Source organism: Pagrus pagrus (assembly GCF_965226575.1).
Source record: "Pagrus pagrus genome assembly, chromosome: 3".
NCBI lineage: Eukaryota > Metazoa > Chordata > Actinopteri > Spariformes > Sparidae > Pagrus > Pagrus pagrus.
This window is the reverse complement of record NC_140187.1, coordinates 8,766,632-8,787,958: the sequence shown is the minus strand read 5'-3', so window position 1 is coordinate 8,787,958 and position 21,327 is coordinate 8,766,632. Positions and strand designations below refer to the sequence as shown.

Genomic DNA, 21,327 nt, shown 5'->3' with positions numbered 1-21,327 from the left:
ATCCAGCTGCAAAATAACACAAGTGGAGAATCAAGCCATAATAAAGACTGCAGAGCAGCCGCAGATAAAACTCTTTGCCACCGTCACTTCCTCAATACACTGTTGTTGTTTTTGCTGCACAATGCCTTTGTTACGCCACCATTTTTTCTTTTGTTTTTTGTTTTTTAAAAAAAGACTTATCGTGTTTTATCTCCGCTGGTGCTCAAGATTAAAATATTCTTATTCTCCCAGTGGAAAAGTGGCAGTTCAAGGACACTTGTGGCATCTTTTAATGTAGGTTTTTGATTTGTCTGGAACAATTCATTTATAAAATGACATCATGCAAATGTAAATAGCTAGAGACGAAAGCATTACATCAGCTCTAAGGTTGATTTAGGATGCATTCCATGCCATTAGGTCCATAAACTAAAAGATTAGTTGTCATTATGATTTGATATGACTCTTGTCAAACAAGTGCGCCCTGTTAAGATTCCATCTACAAAGTATGCAAATAATTTTAAAGCGTTATTTAGTAAAACCTGAACTTAAGTTAAGGTTTCCATGACAGGCTGTTGTTTAAAATAACAATCTAAATTAACATGAACTACAAAATTTAGGGTAGAAAACTGATTTCTGAGCCATTTTCATGACTTGTGAACATATACAGCTGAACGAAAAAAGACAGTGCTTTCATTTAAGTGGTCACAAGGCAGAAAGATTGGGAATCATCGATTTATAAAATTGACATGAATCAACAGCCATGTCGAATGCCCACTCGTCTTCACACCAAAACGACTGAAGAGGTCGGTGCCAATGTCTCCCAAAACAACCCATTCAGTGAAAAGCTGAGATGTTTGGTGCTCTGATTTAGGATCAGGAAATCAGGATAAAAAAACACTTTCCACAAAATGCCCCTCTCATGTGTTGAGACAGGTAGGGCCTTGCACGGTAGGAGGAGGAAGTGTGCATGAGCAGAATAAGATGACAAGGATGATTCTGAAGCCCCTGTGGTGGTCCAAGAACAACAGGCTACCAAATGTAATAATGTCTGACTGGTAAAAGCCAAAAACTGAGACAGATCAATACTATTACTGTAAATTAAATATCAAAGAAGGGAGAAACAAAGTGTTGGCTTCACAATCGGACAGTCAGCATTTCGTTAATGGAGTAGTTGGAGGACAGACAGGGCAGAGGAGGGAGGAGGGACAAAACATGGCATAGGAAAATACAGAAAATGGAAAAATATCACCTCCCTGAACTGAGCAGTATCATTATCTGCAGCTCCCACAATGACTTACAGTACTGTGGCCAAAATGGCTCTCATTTTAAAATTACAAAGTAACAATGCTCTATACTATCTATCCATTTGGGCTGCAGCTTCCCTTTTGGAAGCAATAATGATACAGTCTACCAAACAAAGAATGTAATATATTCTCACTGGAAATGTGCTTACACTGAAACCTATGAGGAAATCTGACAAGCATTGCTCTTTTTTTCAGAGTCTGACCACATGTGTCTCTGTAAATTATATAACTTTGTCACTATAATATATATCTGCATCAAGCATCCCATTGCATTACTACACAATATATGGTATAATGTTCTCACCTAGAAGTTTAATCATGTCACCTTGTTGCATGAAAGTACATTTAAAGAGCGCAGTCTTTAATGGCTTCAGAGTGAAGCAGCCAATGTTAACTATGGTGTTGTCACAGGCTCACTGAATGAATGGGCTTGGTTGAAGTGAGATGCCTCGATAGGCTGATACTAGTTTATCTTGATTTAGCTGTCATTCCCACGAAATGGGCTGCTAAATCAATTGTGACACAGGGCCGTCATTTTACTGTGTCACTGGAGGGTTTATTGGGGAATAAAATCCACCAGAACAAGGTTAGATTGAGCATGAAATTTCATGACATTAACCTGTTTTTTATCGTTCAAAAAACTCCCCATATGACGACCGTAACAAGGTTAAAATGAAACGAAATGTACCGGATATTTGAGGATTGTCGACTATTAAAGAAACCATGTGGTATTATCAGGTCGATCCAGACTCATTAAAAGTGTGGGCAGACACAATGATGAAATGCTATAAACAGGGTAACTAATTTTCAACCAAGCAGTGATGAAACTCGGTGTAAAGGATATGATAAGTGCCATTTCAAAATAAAACCTCTCATACTAAATTTCAAGGACTGTCAAACTTTATATTCCCTTAGAAAACACATGAACAGAAATAAAACACAAATCTGAAGCAAGATTAATACCCTGCTATTCAAGTGGATTTCTTTTTACCTCTGATCCAATTCTGTCTGAGCTGAAATTGTAAATTAACAACAAAGAGCATGCATTTAAAATTGTAGATTTGATTAAATTTTCTATAGAGGCTCTGCTCAGGTTATTGCTTCATTCCTAATGAGTACGAGCCCGGCGGCTAAAAGATAAAATGCTGCTCAAATAATATGTTTTGAAAAGCTGACAAGGAGGAGATGGTTCTCACAGAAACTTTTAATGAACATAATGTTAATTAAGATCCACTTTTATGAAATGGATGGATAGCTTTTTGCTACAAAGGTTACACTTGAATTGCAGTTTCAAAGCCAAACCAAACAGCTTTTCTGTCTTTTGTAAACCAAAGCTTATTCACTGTTGGCACACACACACAGAGAGAAGAGGAAATGTGCATTAACCAATCACACTAACCGAACATTAACAGATTTTACCAAACTGGTCTGAAGCTAAAATGTTTACAGTGCAGAGGATCAACTGGAGAGAAATAACCATTAACTCACTAAGAGAGGTTGCAACAAAGCAGATGGCGAGCACCTCTGGGAGAGAGGGATGTGGTGGAGCTTTGACCACAACAGCTGCAGAATGGATCGGCTCGCTCATTCAAGGAATCGTGAAAGAAACTGTCAACTGCTAATGACGTCTGACATCCTCCTGACAGTTTGCTGTGTGACTGGGTTTTGCAGCTATATGCATATACTTTAAATGAGATCGACACTGATAGCTTTTACCTTGCAAACTGTCATGTAATTGCAGCTTCTCTAAAATTTTAATTATTTCCCCAAGCGCGCACACACGCTCAGAAATGACTCAGAGTCACGATAGTAGTAAAAGCAAACATTAGATACTTCAGGCTATGAATCTGATTTCAAAAGCCTGTTTTGACTCTGTCTTTTTTATCCCTAAAATGTGTTTCCATTCCTGGACCAACCCTTTCCCACAAATAACAGCAAGAATCTCTACTTAAATCTGAGATGTCTTGATCCATTGTATTAGATCACACTACTTGGAATAACAGACAGGATATTTATAATTGCTAAAAAATAAATTGCCTTACAAGATGTATTATTCAACACTGTAGTTCATTATTTACATGCTTTTCCCAGCAATGTTACCATGTACAAAATCCCAAAAGGATTCCTGAAAAAATAAAGCTCAGAGATGGCAGCTCAGGGCAATCTCTAATAAACTATTCATAATCTATCCTGTTTATTCAGCACTAAATATTATTTGCTTTACTTGCTATTGACAGTTTAGAAGCAGTTACCCCACGGAGGGTTCGGACCAATTAAACTGCTTAACACTAATTACCTTCATGTCATGCGAGAGCAGTATAGTAACCGGTCAGGATCAAATGTGAAGGAGATGATCGCAACAGTATTGAAGTTGTTTGTTCCGGAGGTCTTTACAAACCAAAGGCAGATGATTTGTCTTTGCACGTTAGCTTTGAGGGTTCCTACACAATGTGAAGGCGCATAAACAGTTACTCAGTGGGTCAGCTGCGTTTCCAATGTAAAACTTGGAAACAAGAGCATGACCTGAGGGTGAGGGAAATGTCAGAATGAGTGGGATGCTGAAGGCCTGGGTGCTCTTGCATGAAAAATCATGTTCTTCTACTTTTCTTCCACTGAATTGATTTTTATTTTTTACTCTTCTGTGGTCTGTTTGCTACTGAAACTGCTACAGTGAATGTGAAATGCTTTGTCCAGCCAGCCAGTAAAGTGTAATGTCAGAACAAGGAGCCACCAAAATGTTTTCCAGTGAGCATTAAAGGCTAGATGGCTGTGAGCTCCTTATTGCTGGGTCAGTGGCTTTCGATTGTGCCACTCATCTGCACCACATTATGAAACAAATGAAAGTTATGATAAAATACTTTTTCTTTTCTCTGAACAAGAGCCAAACTTTTGCCACAGCTGCGTTGAAAAGGAAATCCCTGTCAGGACCTCCTGCTGAGATAAACACTAGTGAAAAGGGACAGACCTGGTAGTACAATCTGTGTTGGACGTGATGCGTGTCAACTTTACGAACGCATCTGCAATACGCAAATGAATAATGTAATCATCTGACATAGCTTCTCTGTGATCATGAGTTATCATTTCCCCCGACTGCTTGTCACAGCATCTCCCACTTCTCAGTCAACTACACAAAAATGTTCTAGAGCTGCAGCTCCTGGTACCCGTGTTACCGTTACATAAGGTTGGAGTGAAATATTCATCAAGCTGCTCTGGACCACATCTGTATGCAGCCGAGTGCTGAGGAAACACTTTGCTCTAAACCTGCTAACTACATCGGGGCGGCTGCTGCTGGGTTTAAAGTGGTTTGCGTGCAAATGTGCTTGATTGCTTTTGTGTATATGCTTGTGTTTCCGTGTGAAGTGTTTATATACATGCTTGTCTGAGTGGTGCGATATTGCACGTGGCATGTGTGTGTGCGGTTGTACAAGCATACAGTAATGCACCCGTCTAAGGGTCTGCCTGTCTTCATCAGTATGCTGAGTTTGTACTCGTGTGCATGCATTGCCTCCATTTAAAGCAAACATTTATGTCTAGCCGCAGTGCTTGTAGATGTGGTTGTCCCTCTCCTCTCTGCAGGCTAGATCATGCAGCAAATGATGTCTTGCTGGCACAGGGCGTGTTATGATACGGCTGTAAAGTTAAGTCAGCTTGCCTTCCTGGGGGCAGCAGCAGGCCCATCATGACCAGTAGAACCAGCAAGCATCTGGCTGACCCGTGGTTCCATGGGAAGCCATAACTCAAGACCCCACCTGAATGACCACCACCACTCTCCATTAAAGGTTTACTGTTAAATCTATATAAAAGACGAGACTGCTTTACATCATTACAGGAGCATTTTCTCTTATTTGATTGTTGTAATGACCGCTGTTCAATTAGAGTGGATGTTGACTGATTGGGGAGCGCCATTAAAAGTGTTTGATTTTCAATAGTGAAACGCAAAGAAGGCCAAGTGACAGAAACCGAAGATGAACTGGAGAAAAAAAATCTCACTGTGTTGATCTACTCAGCCTGCCGTCCGACTGAAGCTGCTTTCTTAACCTCCAGCTGTCTGAGCGTAAAAAGGAAGGAGAGGGGAATGCTAATATATACATTGAGGATAAAGAGAAGGGAGATCAGAGAAATCCAAATTAAATATGCAAGGACACCACTTACGTGCATTAATGAAGAGGGAACGAGCGCTGTGTTAATGACGAAGGATTTGAGGCTTCCATGTGAGAGTGGGATCAAGAACACGCTGCTGGAGAGGCTCATTACTGTGGCACACACCGACTCCTACCTGTGTGAGCGTGCATATAGGCATATTTTATGTGTTGGAGACAGAAAGAAATGTAGAGTTCATGCGCCGGGCTTTGCGTGCTCGTCTCGAGTATTTTTATGTGTATTACCAACAGGTATAGATAAAGCACACCCATGCACAAAGGCATACATATAATGAAGAATATAACATACATACATTAGAGCATATAAAAGATGCAGAAAACTTCAGTGTGTGTGTGTTCTGTCATACTGGGTTCAGCCGGTTATCGCTTGGGGCCTCGACAAGCAAGATGCATCCCGTGTGGTTTGTAAGACTCTGGAATCTGGGAGCTTATCAAATTATACATATACTGCACTGGAGGCTGTTGCTGGGGAGTATTAGATAAACTAACATGCAAAAAAAGCACAATTCCCACTCACCGCTTTGGGATGATACTTCATAGTGATTATATTCAGTGAGGTGGTTCCTACTTTGTCATCTGTAATCTTAATTATTTGCCTACCAACGATTATGAAAACAAGATAATCGAGATAAAGCTATTATTGTACAACAATGATGCTCTTGTTTAGTCTTGTATTAAATCTAACGCACCCCTTTCCTTTACAGAGGTAGGCTTTGGTCTTCCCTAAAAGCCCAAACTTACTCTCAGCCAGGCTGTGGCATGTTAAGTTCATTTCAATGACAGAAAGAGAACCATCAGTCAAAAAGACATGTAAGACAAAATCAGCTGTGAGACAGGATGACACACCATATTCATACTCCTTACGAGTGTTGCTCCTGGCTTTACATGCCTTACATGACTGATGCTTGGACCACTCAAAAACGCAAAAAACTATTTCCAGAGTAGACACTGGCTCTGAACCAGCACCTGAACCGCCTTGGTCCAAAAGGGTTAACAGTGATCTTATGTTGGGGGAGTGGGCAGGAACGGTCATTACACACTTTGGCAGACCAAAAATCTTGTACAAAGAAGCTAAAAGACAGCTTGCAACACTACAGTGATCACTACGTGCATAATATGCCCAGAGCTGCCAGTATATCACTGGTCACCAAGCACTTTCAATACTGAATGAACTCGAGATGTATCAAGCCGAGAGATTATGACGAATAATATAATAATTACAGCATTTGCCCAATTACACTGCTGTGCAGCACAACTACAAACAAGGCACCCCAAACAACATGTGTATAACATGTGAAGTCTCATGTTCGACATTAAGACTAACATTTTACTAGCTGTACAGACAGCTAGTATCTGACGTGATTATCTTTTTGATGTGAAAAAAGAAACTGATGTCACTCATTAAACATTAAGAAACACATTAAAAATAGGAAGTCTGTGTCATCATCATAGTTCTGTAATAATATCCAGACACACTGCAGAGTGTCTGTCTTCCATGGTGTTGGCATAGATGGCTCAGTGTTGATCACACTGGAAGGCAGTAGAGGAGGCAGTGCCAGAGTCTGGTCTGGTTCAAAAGCAGTCTAGCATTCAGCACCAGAGCTGAGAGCTTTAGTGTCGAGAGCAGAAACAAGGGTGAAACATCATTTCCATCGCCTGTGGCTGCAACTAATGATTACTTTTCATTACTGATTAACCAGTAAGTTATTTTTTATATTATTTTTTTGGCCATTAAAAGAGGTTTAAATGGTCTTGACAATTTTCCGGAGCCTAAGGGAAATTTTCAGATTGTTTGTTTTGTCAAAGCCACAAGCAAAATGACTTAAAGCAACATTATGTGACTTTTTAACCTTAAAATAACAAGTTCAAATTAATTTTGATGATACAGTGTCTTGTAATAGGGAGAATTGTGTCTCTGTCTCAGCCACTCCAGCCCTCATTTCTTGTTTCTGCTCTATGTAACTTTAGTAAGAGGGTAGGATTACAGCATTACATACATTTTTACATCAACATACATACATACATGCATGCATACAACATAAGTTTTCAAGACATAACATTGTTAAGACTTAATGAGGTTTTTTGTAGTTAGCACCTACAAATTAGCTGACAAATTGTTACGGACCTGCGATTTGTATTTACGACATCGGTGTTGCACTAAGAAATTGTAGGGGACACCAAATCGCACAAAATGCCAATTTCTACATAATGTTGCTGTAGCGGCTGCTGAAAACTCAGTTCCATAGGTTAGCGTTTTTATGAATACTCCCTTTTTCGCCCCCCTTTTTGTCTGTTTTTTTGTCCGTGTATCATGATTGTGTTTGTGCATGTTTGTATGTTTCTTTTTACGTTTTCATACTTTTTCCTGTATGTAAGTGCTATACAAATAAAATTACTATAATTATAAAAATGACTTTCTTGTGTTGCTCTTGAAAACGACAGCAAAAAGAAATAAGGTGCAATCTTGCGACGCCTCAATTAGGTTAGAGCCCATTTTGGTGAGAGTTCACACCTGGTCTGTTGATGTGTCCTTATGTAAGACACTGAGTCAGCTGCAGGGACAGTTTTGTGACTGAGCCACCACCTGACCTCCCAGTACTTTTAAGCAAGACAAGAGGGAATTTTTGTCTGGATTAGGCATGAATTTTCATGTGAGATCAAGGTGAAAGTAGTACTTTGGAGCCAGGATTATAATCAGCTTTTTAGGTAAAGGCAGGACACAGAGGATCTGAAATACATTTTGAAGTCTGGGTGTTATCTGAGGAAAAATCCCTCTTTTTAATTACCATTGAATTTAAATAAGCCACCACCTCGCCGATCCCAGTGAAAGAGATTTGAGTAATATGTGTGCTAAAATGTGTAATTGCCCATGAAACAATTTCAAACACATGACAGTACTTTATAAAAAGTCATTCTTTTGAAAGTCAAAGAAAGGTGTATTATTTTTGCAGTGAGCCGAGCAGTAAACAGCAATCACACCTTCAGTAAAGTAGAAAGAGCTATTACATTCACCATTGCTGGCTGGCTGGAAAATAAAATGTGTTCAATAATTCATCAAATGTCCTAATGTACATGAACAGGACATAATTTCTTTCAATAGTGTAAGCAGACGTAAACACAAGACTGATTGGAGGAAAGGCTATGAGGTAAATATGAAATCGAGTAGTAGTGCTATTAATCACTTCTGTATTATGACAGGCAATACCTCTCACTGCTTAGCAACCGACTCCTGCAGGGCAACAGTCAGAGTGATGAGATTTACCCAGAGATCTCCTCTCCAAACTTATGAAAGTGTCCATTGCGTGGCAGCAGATAACTAACCCATATTGTTCTCTCACAATCTTCAGCAGCTCCTGTTGTTTTTCCAGCCGGCGTTATTAATTATTCAAACTAATATATAAGGAGGATCGATAAAGCGAGAACATCACAAATCACAGGTTTTATGTTTTACGCAGTATTAAACAGCAGACGCAGCTCCTGTTCTTTGGTCTGTGCATTTCATACTTACAACCCCCGATTCCCAAAGAAGTTGGGACACTGTGTAGAACAAATACAACAACATGGATATACTCAACTGAAAACCTCAACAATAGCTACAAACAAGTTGGGACAGGAGCTGGTAACAGGTCATAGAATCATGATTGGGTATGAAGGAAGCATCCTCAAAGGCTCAGTCTGTCACAAGCAACGCTGGGGCAAAAAACCTCTTTCATGAAGACTACAATACGTTATTAAGTGTAATGTTCTCTATTTTGAAATAAATTGCTAGTGATGTTGAATACACCGTGAATCTGGAGATTATTTACAGCAATCATGTCCACAGATGAGTGTGTTTTAATGTGGCTTATTTCCCTGTTGTTGACAATGTGGCGATGTTAACTGCTGGGGAGAGTTTTGTGTGTTGCTGCCGCTGAGTTCATGCATTAACATTACACCAGAGAGTTTGCTGTCAGAGTCTACCAAGCTCTAAATTTAGGCATATTTTCTTTTTGGCAAGAAAATCTTGTAAGGCTCTCCGCCACCTTGGCAATGAATGTTCGTACCGAAACAGTCATGAAATAAAAGATGTCTTTGCTTCGCTTTGGTGTTATTTATCCACACAGAACTATGAGTTTGACACTCATGATGCATTAATGGAAATGTCGTAAACTCTTTCTACAAAGGGAGATAACATTTCTATTAAAAAAATCTTCATCAGCAAACTCAACCATATTTTTGTAAACACGTCGTCAAGTAGCATATAACTGGTAACGTTCAAGGTTGTCTACCGGAGATTTTTTTATTATTACTTACTAAAGACATGATATGTGAGAGATGTGACATTAATGAAGTTACTAATTAATAACTGTCCTTAAATAAAAAATCAGAAGTGGACCTTTGAGTACCCCTGATACAGAGGATAGTACTACATGGTCTCTGAGACATTTAATTAAACTGAGTAAACTTAGTTTGTTTGCAAATGATTTAATTCTTGTCCTAAGAAACCAACACAAACTAGTGTGCTGTTTTCTTACCTTGAACAGGCGAAGTATGTTGGCCACCATAATTGAGACGGAGCTGGAAGAGGCTCCAATGACGCCCACCACCCGCTCAGGTTTAGTGATGATTGGCGATCCCCCACCAAGACATTTGACATCCGTCCCGTCCTTCTCTATCAGAGCCTGCACGAAGGTGAGCGACTGCTCCAAGGCGTGAGTGTCCCTGGAACAGGTGTCTAGCACACGTGCCCCCAGTGTGATGTTAGGCAGTAGATTATTGTCATTATTGATGCGGTCAAGGGCAAAGAGCATGGCCTCCAGTCTGTGTATACCCTTCTCCTTCTTCAGCTCTCCACATGGCTTGCCATCGTGGCCCCTGGCGTGTACCGGGAAGAGCCCACCTAAGGAGATATCCCCGTCAATGCGGATGGAGTTCAAATGTGTGTGTCCCGGCCCTTTGGGTTTGGCAGCCTGAGCGGCCTTGAGGGAGCTGTTTAGAAGCAGCAGCAGCAGCAGCGGCACAATCAGGCTGTTTCGTTGACAGCCGGTCCGATCCGGTCTACACGCCGGGGGCTGAAACATGACCACGGCACGAGCACACATCCACACTGTACAACCAAATCCAGCAATCAGAAAACAACAGAAGCCAGGTATTATTTTATGATGGCCAGAGGGTTAATTGCAATACCTCTTGAAGCAGCTGGCACAGAAAAGGCTTCCTCTCATGTCTCTCCTCTCTCGCAGGCATTCAATTAATGTAGAATACGAGTTTGGCTCTTTCACAGGATGTAATCCCGCTCTCTTCTCCTCTTTCACTGCCTCACTCCATCATCTGACCACCGTGGTGGGCAGCGGCTCTTGTGTCTGCTGTTATTCACAGACTTGCCTATGGAGATCCTTCACTTGGGGCATTAGGAAGAACAAAGGTGAAACGATAAGCTTTCTCTCTCGGTCTCTCCCCTCTTCTCTTCCTCTCCCTCTGTGTTTCTTTCCTCTCCACCTCAATCAGAAGTTTTTAATCTCCCCCGTTCCCCTGGGCAGGGATTTGGTATATGTCAGAGCCCTCAGGCCTGCTTAGGTCCACAGGCTTCAGAGTGTATTCCTGAAAGATGAAAAAGAGAAGAGCAGTGAGACAGTGCACAGAGAAAACAGAAAAAGGGCATTTGTATTGGTATGAGCTTTTCAATGCCTTTTTTTCTTGCTTAACCTTTTTACTGCAGCATTATGTGGAATGAAGAGACAGTTCCACTCCCAAACTCATTTCTTTCTCTTATATACTTTTCGTACATCAACCTCTTTGAATTCAAAAGGTTTCTATGAACTCTCAAGGTTGACATGGCTGAGTGTCATCGCTCGATGCTCCGTTTTCACCTATCAGCCTCGTCTGCAAGCAAACTCAGCCTCTGTCACAATATTTTGATAATCGTGGACTGTTATGTTTCATAAAAAACATTTGTGTGGTTCCAATAACACAAGACTGTCGGCGCTGGCAGTAGTCGTTGGAACGCTGTTGTGTGTTGGTATTTTGCTGAGAAATTATTACTCTCTAGAAAATGTATCACCATTGCTGCCAGAATACTTCTTCAGCCCCTGTCAAATTGTTTAAATTTTAAGTTTAAAAGGGAGGTTCAAAAGGACCAAAGAGGCTAATGATGAAGCTGATATCTCTTTGTGCCAAATGGACAAGGTATTTCTGCTTAAAAAAACAGGCTAAATCAATTACCTATATTACAATGGATTTCACATGTGGGTCTCAGAGTCTCTTAAGCATGTCTGAGTCTACGCCTTGCAGGGTAGAAGAGTACAACAACCCAACGGGAGTATGGTCTAAGAAATGGGCTTGAAATTGTAATTATGCTATTACAGATAGAGAGCAGCTTTAATATCCAAAGTTGGCAAGAAGAAAAATATCCACCTGAAGAAATCACTGCATTAAGAAGGCACACTCTGATTTTAAGCAGCCATTAACACAGCAGAAGATACTTTAAGGTTCCAAAATTGACTGATATATCATCCAGATCACTGGTGCCTGTAATTTAGCCGGGGATATTTGATACATATTTTTATATTTCATACAATATTCTACACATACTGATCTGATATAGAAACAGCGCTTCGACATATTGAAAACTTGAAGCCCAAAGCTCGGCTCTATTATTACAGCTGTAGCTCATGAGGGCTGCAACTAATGATTATTTTCATTATCGCTTGCTTTGTTGAGTTCTTTGATCTATAAAACATGAAAAAATAGTGAAATTTTGAGATAATCATTTCCCAGAGCGCAAAGTGAGTTCTTCAAATTAAGAATAGATCGATAATCGGCCTGCCTGATTATCGGATCAAATGCTTAGCGCTTTTATTGTGTCTGTGTATGTGTGTGTGTGATGAAATTATTTCATTTCAAAATGTGCTACTTTGGCTCTGATGCAGCATCCTCTCTCTGTCTGCAGTCATCATTCTGCAAGGCTATCCAGCTGCAGCAAATATGGTTCGTGCAGGGTTCATAGGTGGATTTGGTCACATAGAGGTCAAAAACTACATCTCATGGGGCGCGCCATGGGTCTCAGTTTGTAGAGCGAGGCTGGGTCTTTGCCACAGTGGCACCCAGGGTTCGAATCCAGCCTGTGGCCCTCTGCTGCATGCCATCACCCCTCTCTCTCTCATTCTCATTTCCTGTTACTCTTCAGGCTGTCCTACAAAATAAAGCTGTGAAAAAGGCCAGAAAAACCTACATTTTATTTTCATAAATATTGTAGTCAAGAGTAATATGTAGCGCCTATACAGTACATATGTAGATGCAGAACTGCTTATCGGGTTGCTAAAATACCTATATTTATACTTATTTTTCAAAATATTTTGTTTTTTTCCAAGCCATCTTTTGTGAGCTTTTACTCATACATTCAGAAGAGGTAGTTATAGTTATTTATTTGCCTCATTGTTGATAAATCGCTACCTTTCATATTAACATTTTCCATTTATTTTTGATCTGCTGTGGTGTACTGTCTTCCTCAACCACCGCGGTGGTGTACAAGTTGCCGTGTTATGTAGGGGGCGCCCACAACACTGATTGGTTACATGTCAGGCTAAATCTGCAAACGAATTAGTCATCAAATAAATGTGGTGGAATATAAAGTAACAAAAGTGAAAATACTCGAGTAAAGAACAAGTGCCTCAAAATTGTACTTAAGTAGAGCACGTGAGTATACTGGAGTAATTTATGTTCCATCACTGGTTATTTTTTTAATTTTTAATTTAAAAAAAAGTTTTGACACTAAGATTTTCATTTTTACAGCAAATGTACATCAGTTTCAATTAAAGGTTATCTTTTCCTTTTACTAATAATACTGTCAGCCATGAAAACCTACTAATCTACTAATAAACGACTAATCCTCACAGTTGAGACTCAAATGAGGCATTTTTCCATATTTGATGGTCAAAAACAGTTGCAGATTATGTTCTGTCTACCAACTCAGTGTTTCAGCTCTATGCCTACATCTGTTTTCATGTGGTTCTGTTTATTGTTTCACTGCTGTGATGGTTATACGATGCAGATCCTGCACAGATTCAACTGTTGTAAACAAGCTGCTGAGGTTCAGGTGGAGATTTACAGCTGGATTTTAAATTTCTAATCTCCATCTTGTAACACACGTCTACACACTATGACAGTTTCATTCCCTCCCTTCTCTTTTCTTTTCCCTCTGACACACACAATACATGCATACCTTACAGACACAAAATATTCCACTACAAGCTATCTTGTATGTACATATCTACACCCTGCTCATTCCTGAAGCTTTAATAGGCTCTGAAGGAACAATCTCCCTGCACACAGTCACAGAATAGGGCTGTAGACATTGGATTTCCAGCAGAGTGGGTGGAAGCCTTGGATCGGCAATGGCTGAGATTCATTGAGAGCATATTGGAAGTGACAAGGTCCTTTGAATACACCCAACTATCTCCTACTGAGCAAGAAGTAATTTTTCAGAGTTGATTCACTGCAGGTCCACTTTAACTGCCGCAGCACAGATGACAACTGGAAATCCAGCCAACTCACCTTAGCCCCCATAACCACATACAAACCATGCACCAGCATATCTCATATCAGAGCAGTCACTGAGGAGAAGGCAGCGAGCTGCCAACACAGCGCAGTATAGATAGGCAAAAGGGAAAAAAATACAGCTGTAAACATTGAACGGTTCAAATAAGAAATTGTTCTGCAAGACTGCAGATTTCAAGACAGATGTCATCAAACTTCATGTTTGTACAAAAGAAGAGCTGGTGGGGAGACAGCTTATATGTCTCCCTCAGACTGAAAAACAGGGAGCCAATCTGAAGGAGTATCTCGAGTGCAGCTGAAGGAAAAAGGATCTCACACCTCGCAAGATTACATCATGCATTATCATGTTAATCAGCTTGTTTTGTCTTGTTCCACATGAATATCTTATAGTGTTTCCTTTTTGGCCAGGATGTAGGTAATTCATTCTTTAATCTTAAAGATCTCAGTGCTATGCGGGTGGGCTGGCTTTATCTACTGAATAAATCATTTTAGAAACTACCGCCACTGTTGGAAAAAAAAAATCCCATTTTAATCAAGACCACCTTTCAGAGCTCTATTCAACATGACATGTAGTGATGTAGTTACTGAATGGAAAATGCAGTATTAGCATACTCAGTGTGAATTCTGGTTAGACACCATCACTGTTTTCAGCTTGAGGAAATTTACTGTATGTCACACAGACTCAATTCTGTGATTCATCTTAAATTTTCAAGTCTGACACACTGCACCTTAGTTTTCGTCTGATTTTCAAAAGAGGTGTGGAAAATTCTCGATTGCAGGATGCATCTTGATGCCGATGGGGAAGATTCTGTATGAATGCAGGGATGGAGCATAATTGGGAGTTTGCAGCCTATGTTGATTGTTGATTTTCGATTTTCTCAGCTTGACAAAAAGTGGTTAAGTTACGTTGTGCTCTTGAATGTAATTGCTGGAGAACATAACACTAAAATTGCAAAAGTGAGGGAGATATCAGCAGTGAGTAAAAAAAACAGGGATGCGGACATTTAGGATTTTCTGAACATACTGGGAAGAACAAACTTATTACAATCCAGCAAGGCTGCCAGATGGCGGACTGCAGTTCGAGTCACGCTACTGGATATTTTGAAGACATCTGCGGACATTTCCAGCTGTCTTTGTGGGGACAAAACCCAGAGACCTGCAGATATTTTCAGCCATTTATGTAGTGATCAAAATCAGCTATTTATCACAGGAAGTCAGACCATTTCAATCCATGATTATATCATCAAAAACAGGTATTTGAAGCCAAACGATGATTTTTTTTCCAACTCTAACCAAGTGGTTTCTGTGTGTAAACCTAACCAGAGCATAAGCTCATAGTTGTGCAAAAGAGAAATAGAATGCGCTGAATGAGAAGACAAAATGTGATTATATCTACAGATCAACCTATAATGGTGTACCTCAATAACCATGTACAACAGAGACACGAGAAAAACAGAGAAGCTATTTACCAGCTTACAAATGTCACAGACAGCTGCAGGAATAAGGAGAGATTCATATCAGGAGAACAACCTTTCCTCAGGTGCAAAAGCATGTTTTGCAATAGACTATGCATTGTTTCAAAAGGCCATACAATAACCTTCAGGCAAATAAGTGTTTGTTGTTACAAGGCCATACAAGCTACACCAGCATACAGAAACACCTTTAATCTGAAAAGCACAATTTATATTCACCAATTTTCCTTTCTGCACATTAAATGTGTCTGTTTTTGGCAACTTTATTATCAAAGATTCAACTTACTGAGGATTCTCAACTGAAAGACTATCAAAAAAAATGGTGATTTTTAATGTGCACAGGAAGCGACAGCGTGGGTGGTGTTTTACATTGTGTCGGTCTCGCTTCGCCTACACATCTGTCACAAAGACTAGTTTTCAAGAACGCAGGCCATTTTAATATTTAGGAAGTGTTGCAGCCGTTTTGTTGATGTTTGAGGGAGGTCTAGAGACAGATTGTCCTCTAAAAGAACATAAATAGAGATGTCATGGGGATGATGTGATCCAAAAAGAACTGCAAATATTCGGTTTGCAAAGAACAATGCTACGAACAGAATATCTTTTCACTGAGAAAAGGTGTCCCTCAACAAGCCTACCCTTACAAATACACTTCACTTGATGTGTTGTCTTTGAAGATGAAGTGTTTTGCAGGCCAGCCCCTTCACCTTGAAAGCCTCACATTTTTTCAACGCTTCGCATTAGAAATTTTACAGCTCAAGCCCGAGCATTTCACAATCCAATCAGTATTGCATAAGGAACATAATAAATACAAACAAGGACACATCTGAGATAAATGTATATTTATTTTCAGCAGATTATTCCCCTCTTCATCTTCACAGACCTGAGCATCTGCTGGTTGGCAAAGCCAGCCAGGGAAACTTTTAGAGAAGTGCTGTAGCTCTCTTCTCACAGATGGGCAGGAGGGGCTCTCTAATTGACACTCCAGCATGTTGATGCTGCACAGCAGATCAATAGGAAGGTAGAGGGAGGCTGCCCTGAGGAAAATGAATGGAGAGAGCAGAGCTAAGCTGCACACAAGGACCGGAGAGTTTAGAAGAGGCTGCCACAATGTTTCTATAGTAAAGAAAAAATGACTAAAATTAGCCTCAAAGAGATGCATCAATAAGAATGGATCAAATTTCCGGTGTTGTTCTTTGTTCACATTTGTAACTGGTCTGAGGGTGATACCTTAATTTCTGAGCAGCAACACCAGAGAACTGCAATGCAATTAGTGCAATACACTAAAACTGAGCCCACCATCTGTCACTGATCTGCTTTTTCAGCACATCAACACAGCTTTTCCCAGCCTGAGAAATTCTGACACTGTTCTCAGTGAAAGCACTTAATGTTTTATTTTGCCAGCAGTTTTATAATCATTGTCAGCTGTATTGTGCAGCATTATAGTGCCTTTGTACCAAACGGATTGGTTAAAAATAGTAAATCTTTTAGGGCTGCATTGAAAACTGATTTACCTTCCTTCTCAACAATTCGATTAAACTCAACTAAATTTCAGAAAGTTGTTAAAAATGCTCATTATAAATTCCCCAAAATCCAAAGTGATGTCCTCAAATGTCATATTATTTCATCTGCTAATAGTCAAAACCCAGGTACATTCAGTTTACAATGATATCAACAGACAAAAACAGCAAATCCTCACACTGGAGAAACAAAAACTAGATGATGACTGATGTTTTTGTAATCAGAATTCAGCGTTCCCCCTAGCACTGCCTTGAGGGGGCAGCCCACCCACCCAAAGGGTCCCCAAGCCACCCCTGAAAGAAACTCAATATATCATTGCCAGCCGCAACAGCTTCAGCAGGTAATGTTTTCACCTTGAGAGTGTGTGTGTCTGTGTGTGTCATCGTGGCAAAATGTGGTCCTGGAGACACCTTTGTACCGAGAACAACCACAGAAGAACTATTGAGTGTTTTGTCAGCAGTCTATCTGTCGTCACAACTGTGCAAGATGCAGTCACGAAACCTTAAAGGCTTGTAAGTGAGATCAACATGAAGGCTGAGTTCAAAGATGGGCATTGTCTGACCCATGTGTACGGATGGTCTCTATTTTATGCTGTGAATCCTTTGCATTCAGAAAAACTAATGTTCAGAGACTTTTAATTTTCAAAATATTTTGAAATCACTGGCTTTCTTTCCTTCCTCTGCTTTGTGTGTCTGCCGTCATTACGGGAGATACTGACAATGTAAATATTAATATTACTACTGTAAGGTCCATGTAGCACAATAACTCAAGTCTCTGTATTTCATGTTGCACTGTCCAGTCGATGTTAAATGTATTTATTATACCGCTGCATAGTCGGTTAATACTCATTTCAGTAATAAGCCTGTTTGGAAATTAGCCTTTTTAAGTGTTAAGCTACCTGGCTAGCCTACATAGCTTGCCCTGTATTACTGTGAACACACAGTTTTGTGGTTTTCAGTGTGATGTTATATTAATAGCAGCTACAGCAGCAGTTGATGTTTACCATTCAAACAACCTTACAAAAAAGAAGTACACTTTCACTTCCTTTTATCAAGTAAACATAGGTTCAAGTATATTTCCCAGGTGTACTTTATGTTGTAAGTGTATTAATATCAATGTACTGGTAGTATACTTGCAAGTGTACTTCAATACTTCTTGGGACTAACTTTTTAGTTTATAAAAGTATATATCTGAGCATACTTGAAATGTAAGATTAGTAAAGTTTGAGTAAACAACTAGTTTACAACAAAGTGTCATTTTGTACTGTTACTATATTTTGAAGTATACTATACTATGAGTGAACATATAGGTACTTCTTGCGACCTGCTGTCGCAAAGAGTATGCCAAACACATTTTACATACTTAAAATGCTTTAAGTTAATGCTGGCTATCAATATAACTCACAAATGCATGCATTTGTACGATTGTAATATTTCCATTCTGCAAGTATTCATCCACATCACCCCTGCCCCGCAAAGCAGCCAACCGAACACTGGAATTATCAAAAGTAGTATTAATTTTTCATCGATGGACAACTCAATCAGTACATTTTTTCTCTCTTAAGTTCTTAGATGGTGATGAATTTAAGATAATACTGTATATCAGCAGTACAATTATGCAATTGTTATTATCCAAATGTCACAAAGCATAGGGTTTTATAGGACATTTTCAAGTATCAAAATTTCCGTTGCTGCTACAATATGTGCATAATTTTGACAGCAAATCTTCAGGCGCCCCTTCGTACGCCCCCATGCATCAGTACAGAAAAAGTCTTGATGAACACAGTCTTTATTGCCAGCTGTCAAACTATGCATTTGAGACATAAAGAAATCTTTATACCAGTTTGTGTCATACTTCACAATAGTGAGAAGCCTCCACACGCTCAGATCTGTGCAGCCTGAACATGGGGTTTCTTCTCTCTTATGTTTCAAAGTGTTTTCGAGCAGCAGCACCTCATCCAAACCTCGCAGAGTCTGAGTCGTGTTTCCCTGCATTTCTGAATACTTCACAATAATAACTGATTACAGTTGTCAAAGTAAACAGTCGCCAAAGAGCAAAGTATCTCTCACAGCAGAGCTTGCTATAAACTGCAACAAAGTGGACCAAATTGTAGAAAATTACAGCTCAAGCTTTCAACACAATTGTCATATAAGCTGACCATGTATTTCGGTTTGCTCTAATTACGACAGTTGTTTGGTTTAGTGTGGCCCCATTTTTATTCGATACCACTTAAAGCAGTTTTACACAACTGAGCGAGGTGAAAAATAGTGCTGAAAAGCCAGAATACAATCAATCAAAATCAATTTCAACAGTAATTCCTTATCCATCCTTTACTTAGTATGATCGTCTTTAGAATCTGGAGGAAATCAGCAGGAATAAGCATTTCTCATGCAATAATTATCAGTATATCAGTATCAATTTAAGAGAATTTCTGCAGCACACTGCTCAGAGCACTCCAGTTTCTGACTTTTAATAATACTTTAAAGATCTTTTCAGGAGTGAAATTTAATACAGAGGACAGCTAATTATGACTAGTTACTGCAATAAAGTTATTGCCAATGTCACAGAGTAAGAAGATGTCCTAATTGCTTGGTTTCTTACTAAATTTGCAACAATATTGTTTAAGAACTTGTGTCTCAACTTTTTATACACCAGAATTCACCTTGAAAGAGTGTTATTATGCAACTAATGATTATTTTCATTATTGATTCATCAATTGATTATTATTTCAATTAATCAGCAATTATTTTATGCAGAAAAAAACATCAGAAAATTAAGAAAACTCTAATAACAATTTCCCAGAAACACCAGATTAATTTGTCCATGCAGCAGTCCAAAACTCAAAGATATCCAATTTAGAGTGATTTAATAACAGAGAAATGCAGCAAAAGAGCAGAAGAAGAAGAACCTTTTGAAGACGTTTTTTAGAGTTTTAAGTTAATTTTGATGTTGATAGACTAATGATTTATTGATCAACTAATCAACACCCATTGAGTGTGAGGATTTAAAACAAATCATTGAAAGACAAAACTAAGTGGCTGTTGGCGTTGGGTAGGTCTCTGGTTTTGCTGGTCCAGTCTGGTGTATGAGCTCTGGTGTTAAGTCTTGCAAACAGAATGAACTGCAGGTGTAGGTGAAAAAATCTTACAGCTTGCAGCTAGTAAGCAGGAGGCCCACGACAGTGGAGTAGCTAGCTCCACAGGCTCGTGTCTCCCTACGTTTTGTTGTGATGTACTGGAGTTTACAGTCGTGTACACAGTGCTGCTACATTACTCTACTCTATTACCAACAACCACATTAGAAAACGCTGAACAGTAACAAGTTGTTGCAGATTGCCTATTTCAGATTTAAACCTGATGCTAACAGGAAGCCTGATATCGTTAATGAGGGAAAAGGGGTTGGTTACCTCACTGAGAAGTTGGAGGGTGCAGCTGCCCCCATCAAACAGTTCCCTCTTGCTCTCCCACAGACTGAATACAATTAATTTATTAAAATAAAAACGCGCGTCACAGCTGCCCTAATGGTGTCACGACTATGTCATTCAGCGGCTCTCATTATGATCCTATCAGGGAAGGTTGAGTAACGTCCAACACCTTGTGGTAACATTCGGTATCTCTGGTATAGTCTAGTTTCTGGGCTTAATATCTAAACAGTTTGAACATTTTTACACGAGCCCTACCTTTGTGGCTACATGTGAATTCTTCAAAAATGAAGTAGCAAACAGGTTAATAGCCGTGTTCATTCAAAATGGATGGGATCACGTTCAGCATGATGTCTGTATTTTTCACATCACTGCCAGATGTGTCTACTGGGAAAAGCATTTTTACAGACAACAAAATGAATCAAATGATCCCAATCTTTTCCCCTTGTCATCTAAAGTGTTTTGTCACTGTTGGATATAAACAGAGATGGGAGCAGGGAGCTTTAATATTTTAACTCAAGGGCACGTTAATTACAGAAATAGCAAAACGCAGTTGACAGTTGTGATTTATTTAGAACCCTGAGATATGTGGTAAATCTTGCTAAGATATGACATTATGCAATAGCTGACTGTGGCCATTTGATTTCCCTTCGCTGAGAACCCTGAGGACGCACGGGTGTAATTTATCTCTTGAAACATCAACTTTATGACAACCACACCAGAGAGTTGCCCCATTTCTGTGCCAGCTACAGAAATTTTAGGACATACAAACAAGGCCTATTAACATGAGGCCAGAGTTGGGTTGTTGTTGTTTTTTTCAACACGGCAAATTGTAATGTGTTGTTTTGAAGATACAGTAAGTCATTTGGATGACAAGGTTGAGAACAGTGGGAGGAAAGAAGAAATGGGCCATTCCTAAATTTTTTGTTTACTTGCAC

At 39.6% G+C, this 21,327-nt stretch overlaps 1 protein-coding gene across 3 annotated transcripts in view; it reads right to left on the bottom strand.

The window, feature by feature from the left end:
• Window positions 1-21,327, bottom strand: part of LOC311254554 (metabotropic glutamate receptor 4-like) — a 194,667-nt gene that overhangs the window by 138,088 nt on the left and 35,252 nt on the right. The window contains exons 2-3 of one of the 3 annotated variants that reach the window (XM_084348390.1): window positions 10,610-11,023; window positions 9,958-10,529 (exon numbers count right to left, since the gene is read on the bottom strand). In XM_084348390.1, coding sequence (XP_084204516.1) covers window positions 9,958-10,524 — 567 coding nt within the window. In that variant the 5' untranslated portion in view covers window positions 10,525-10,529; window positions 10,610-11,023. Of the gene's footprint in view, window positions 1-9,957; window positions 11,024-21,327 lie in introns of those variants that run through there. The other 2 variants (XM_084348389.1, XM_084348391.1) reach the window with 2 other exon arrangements.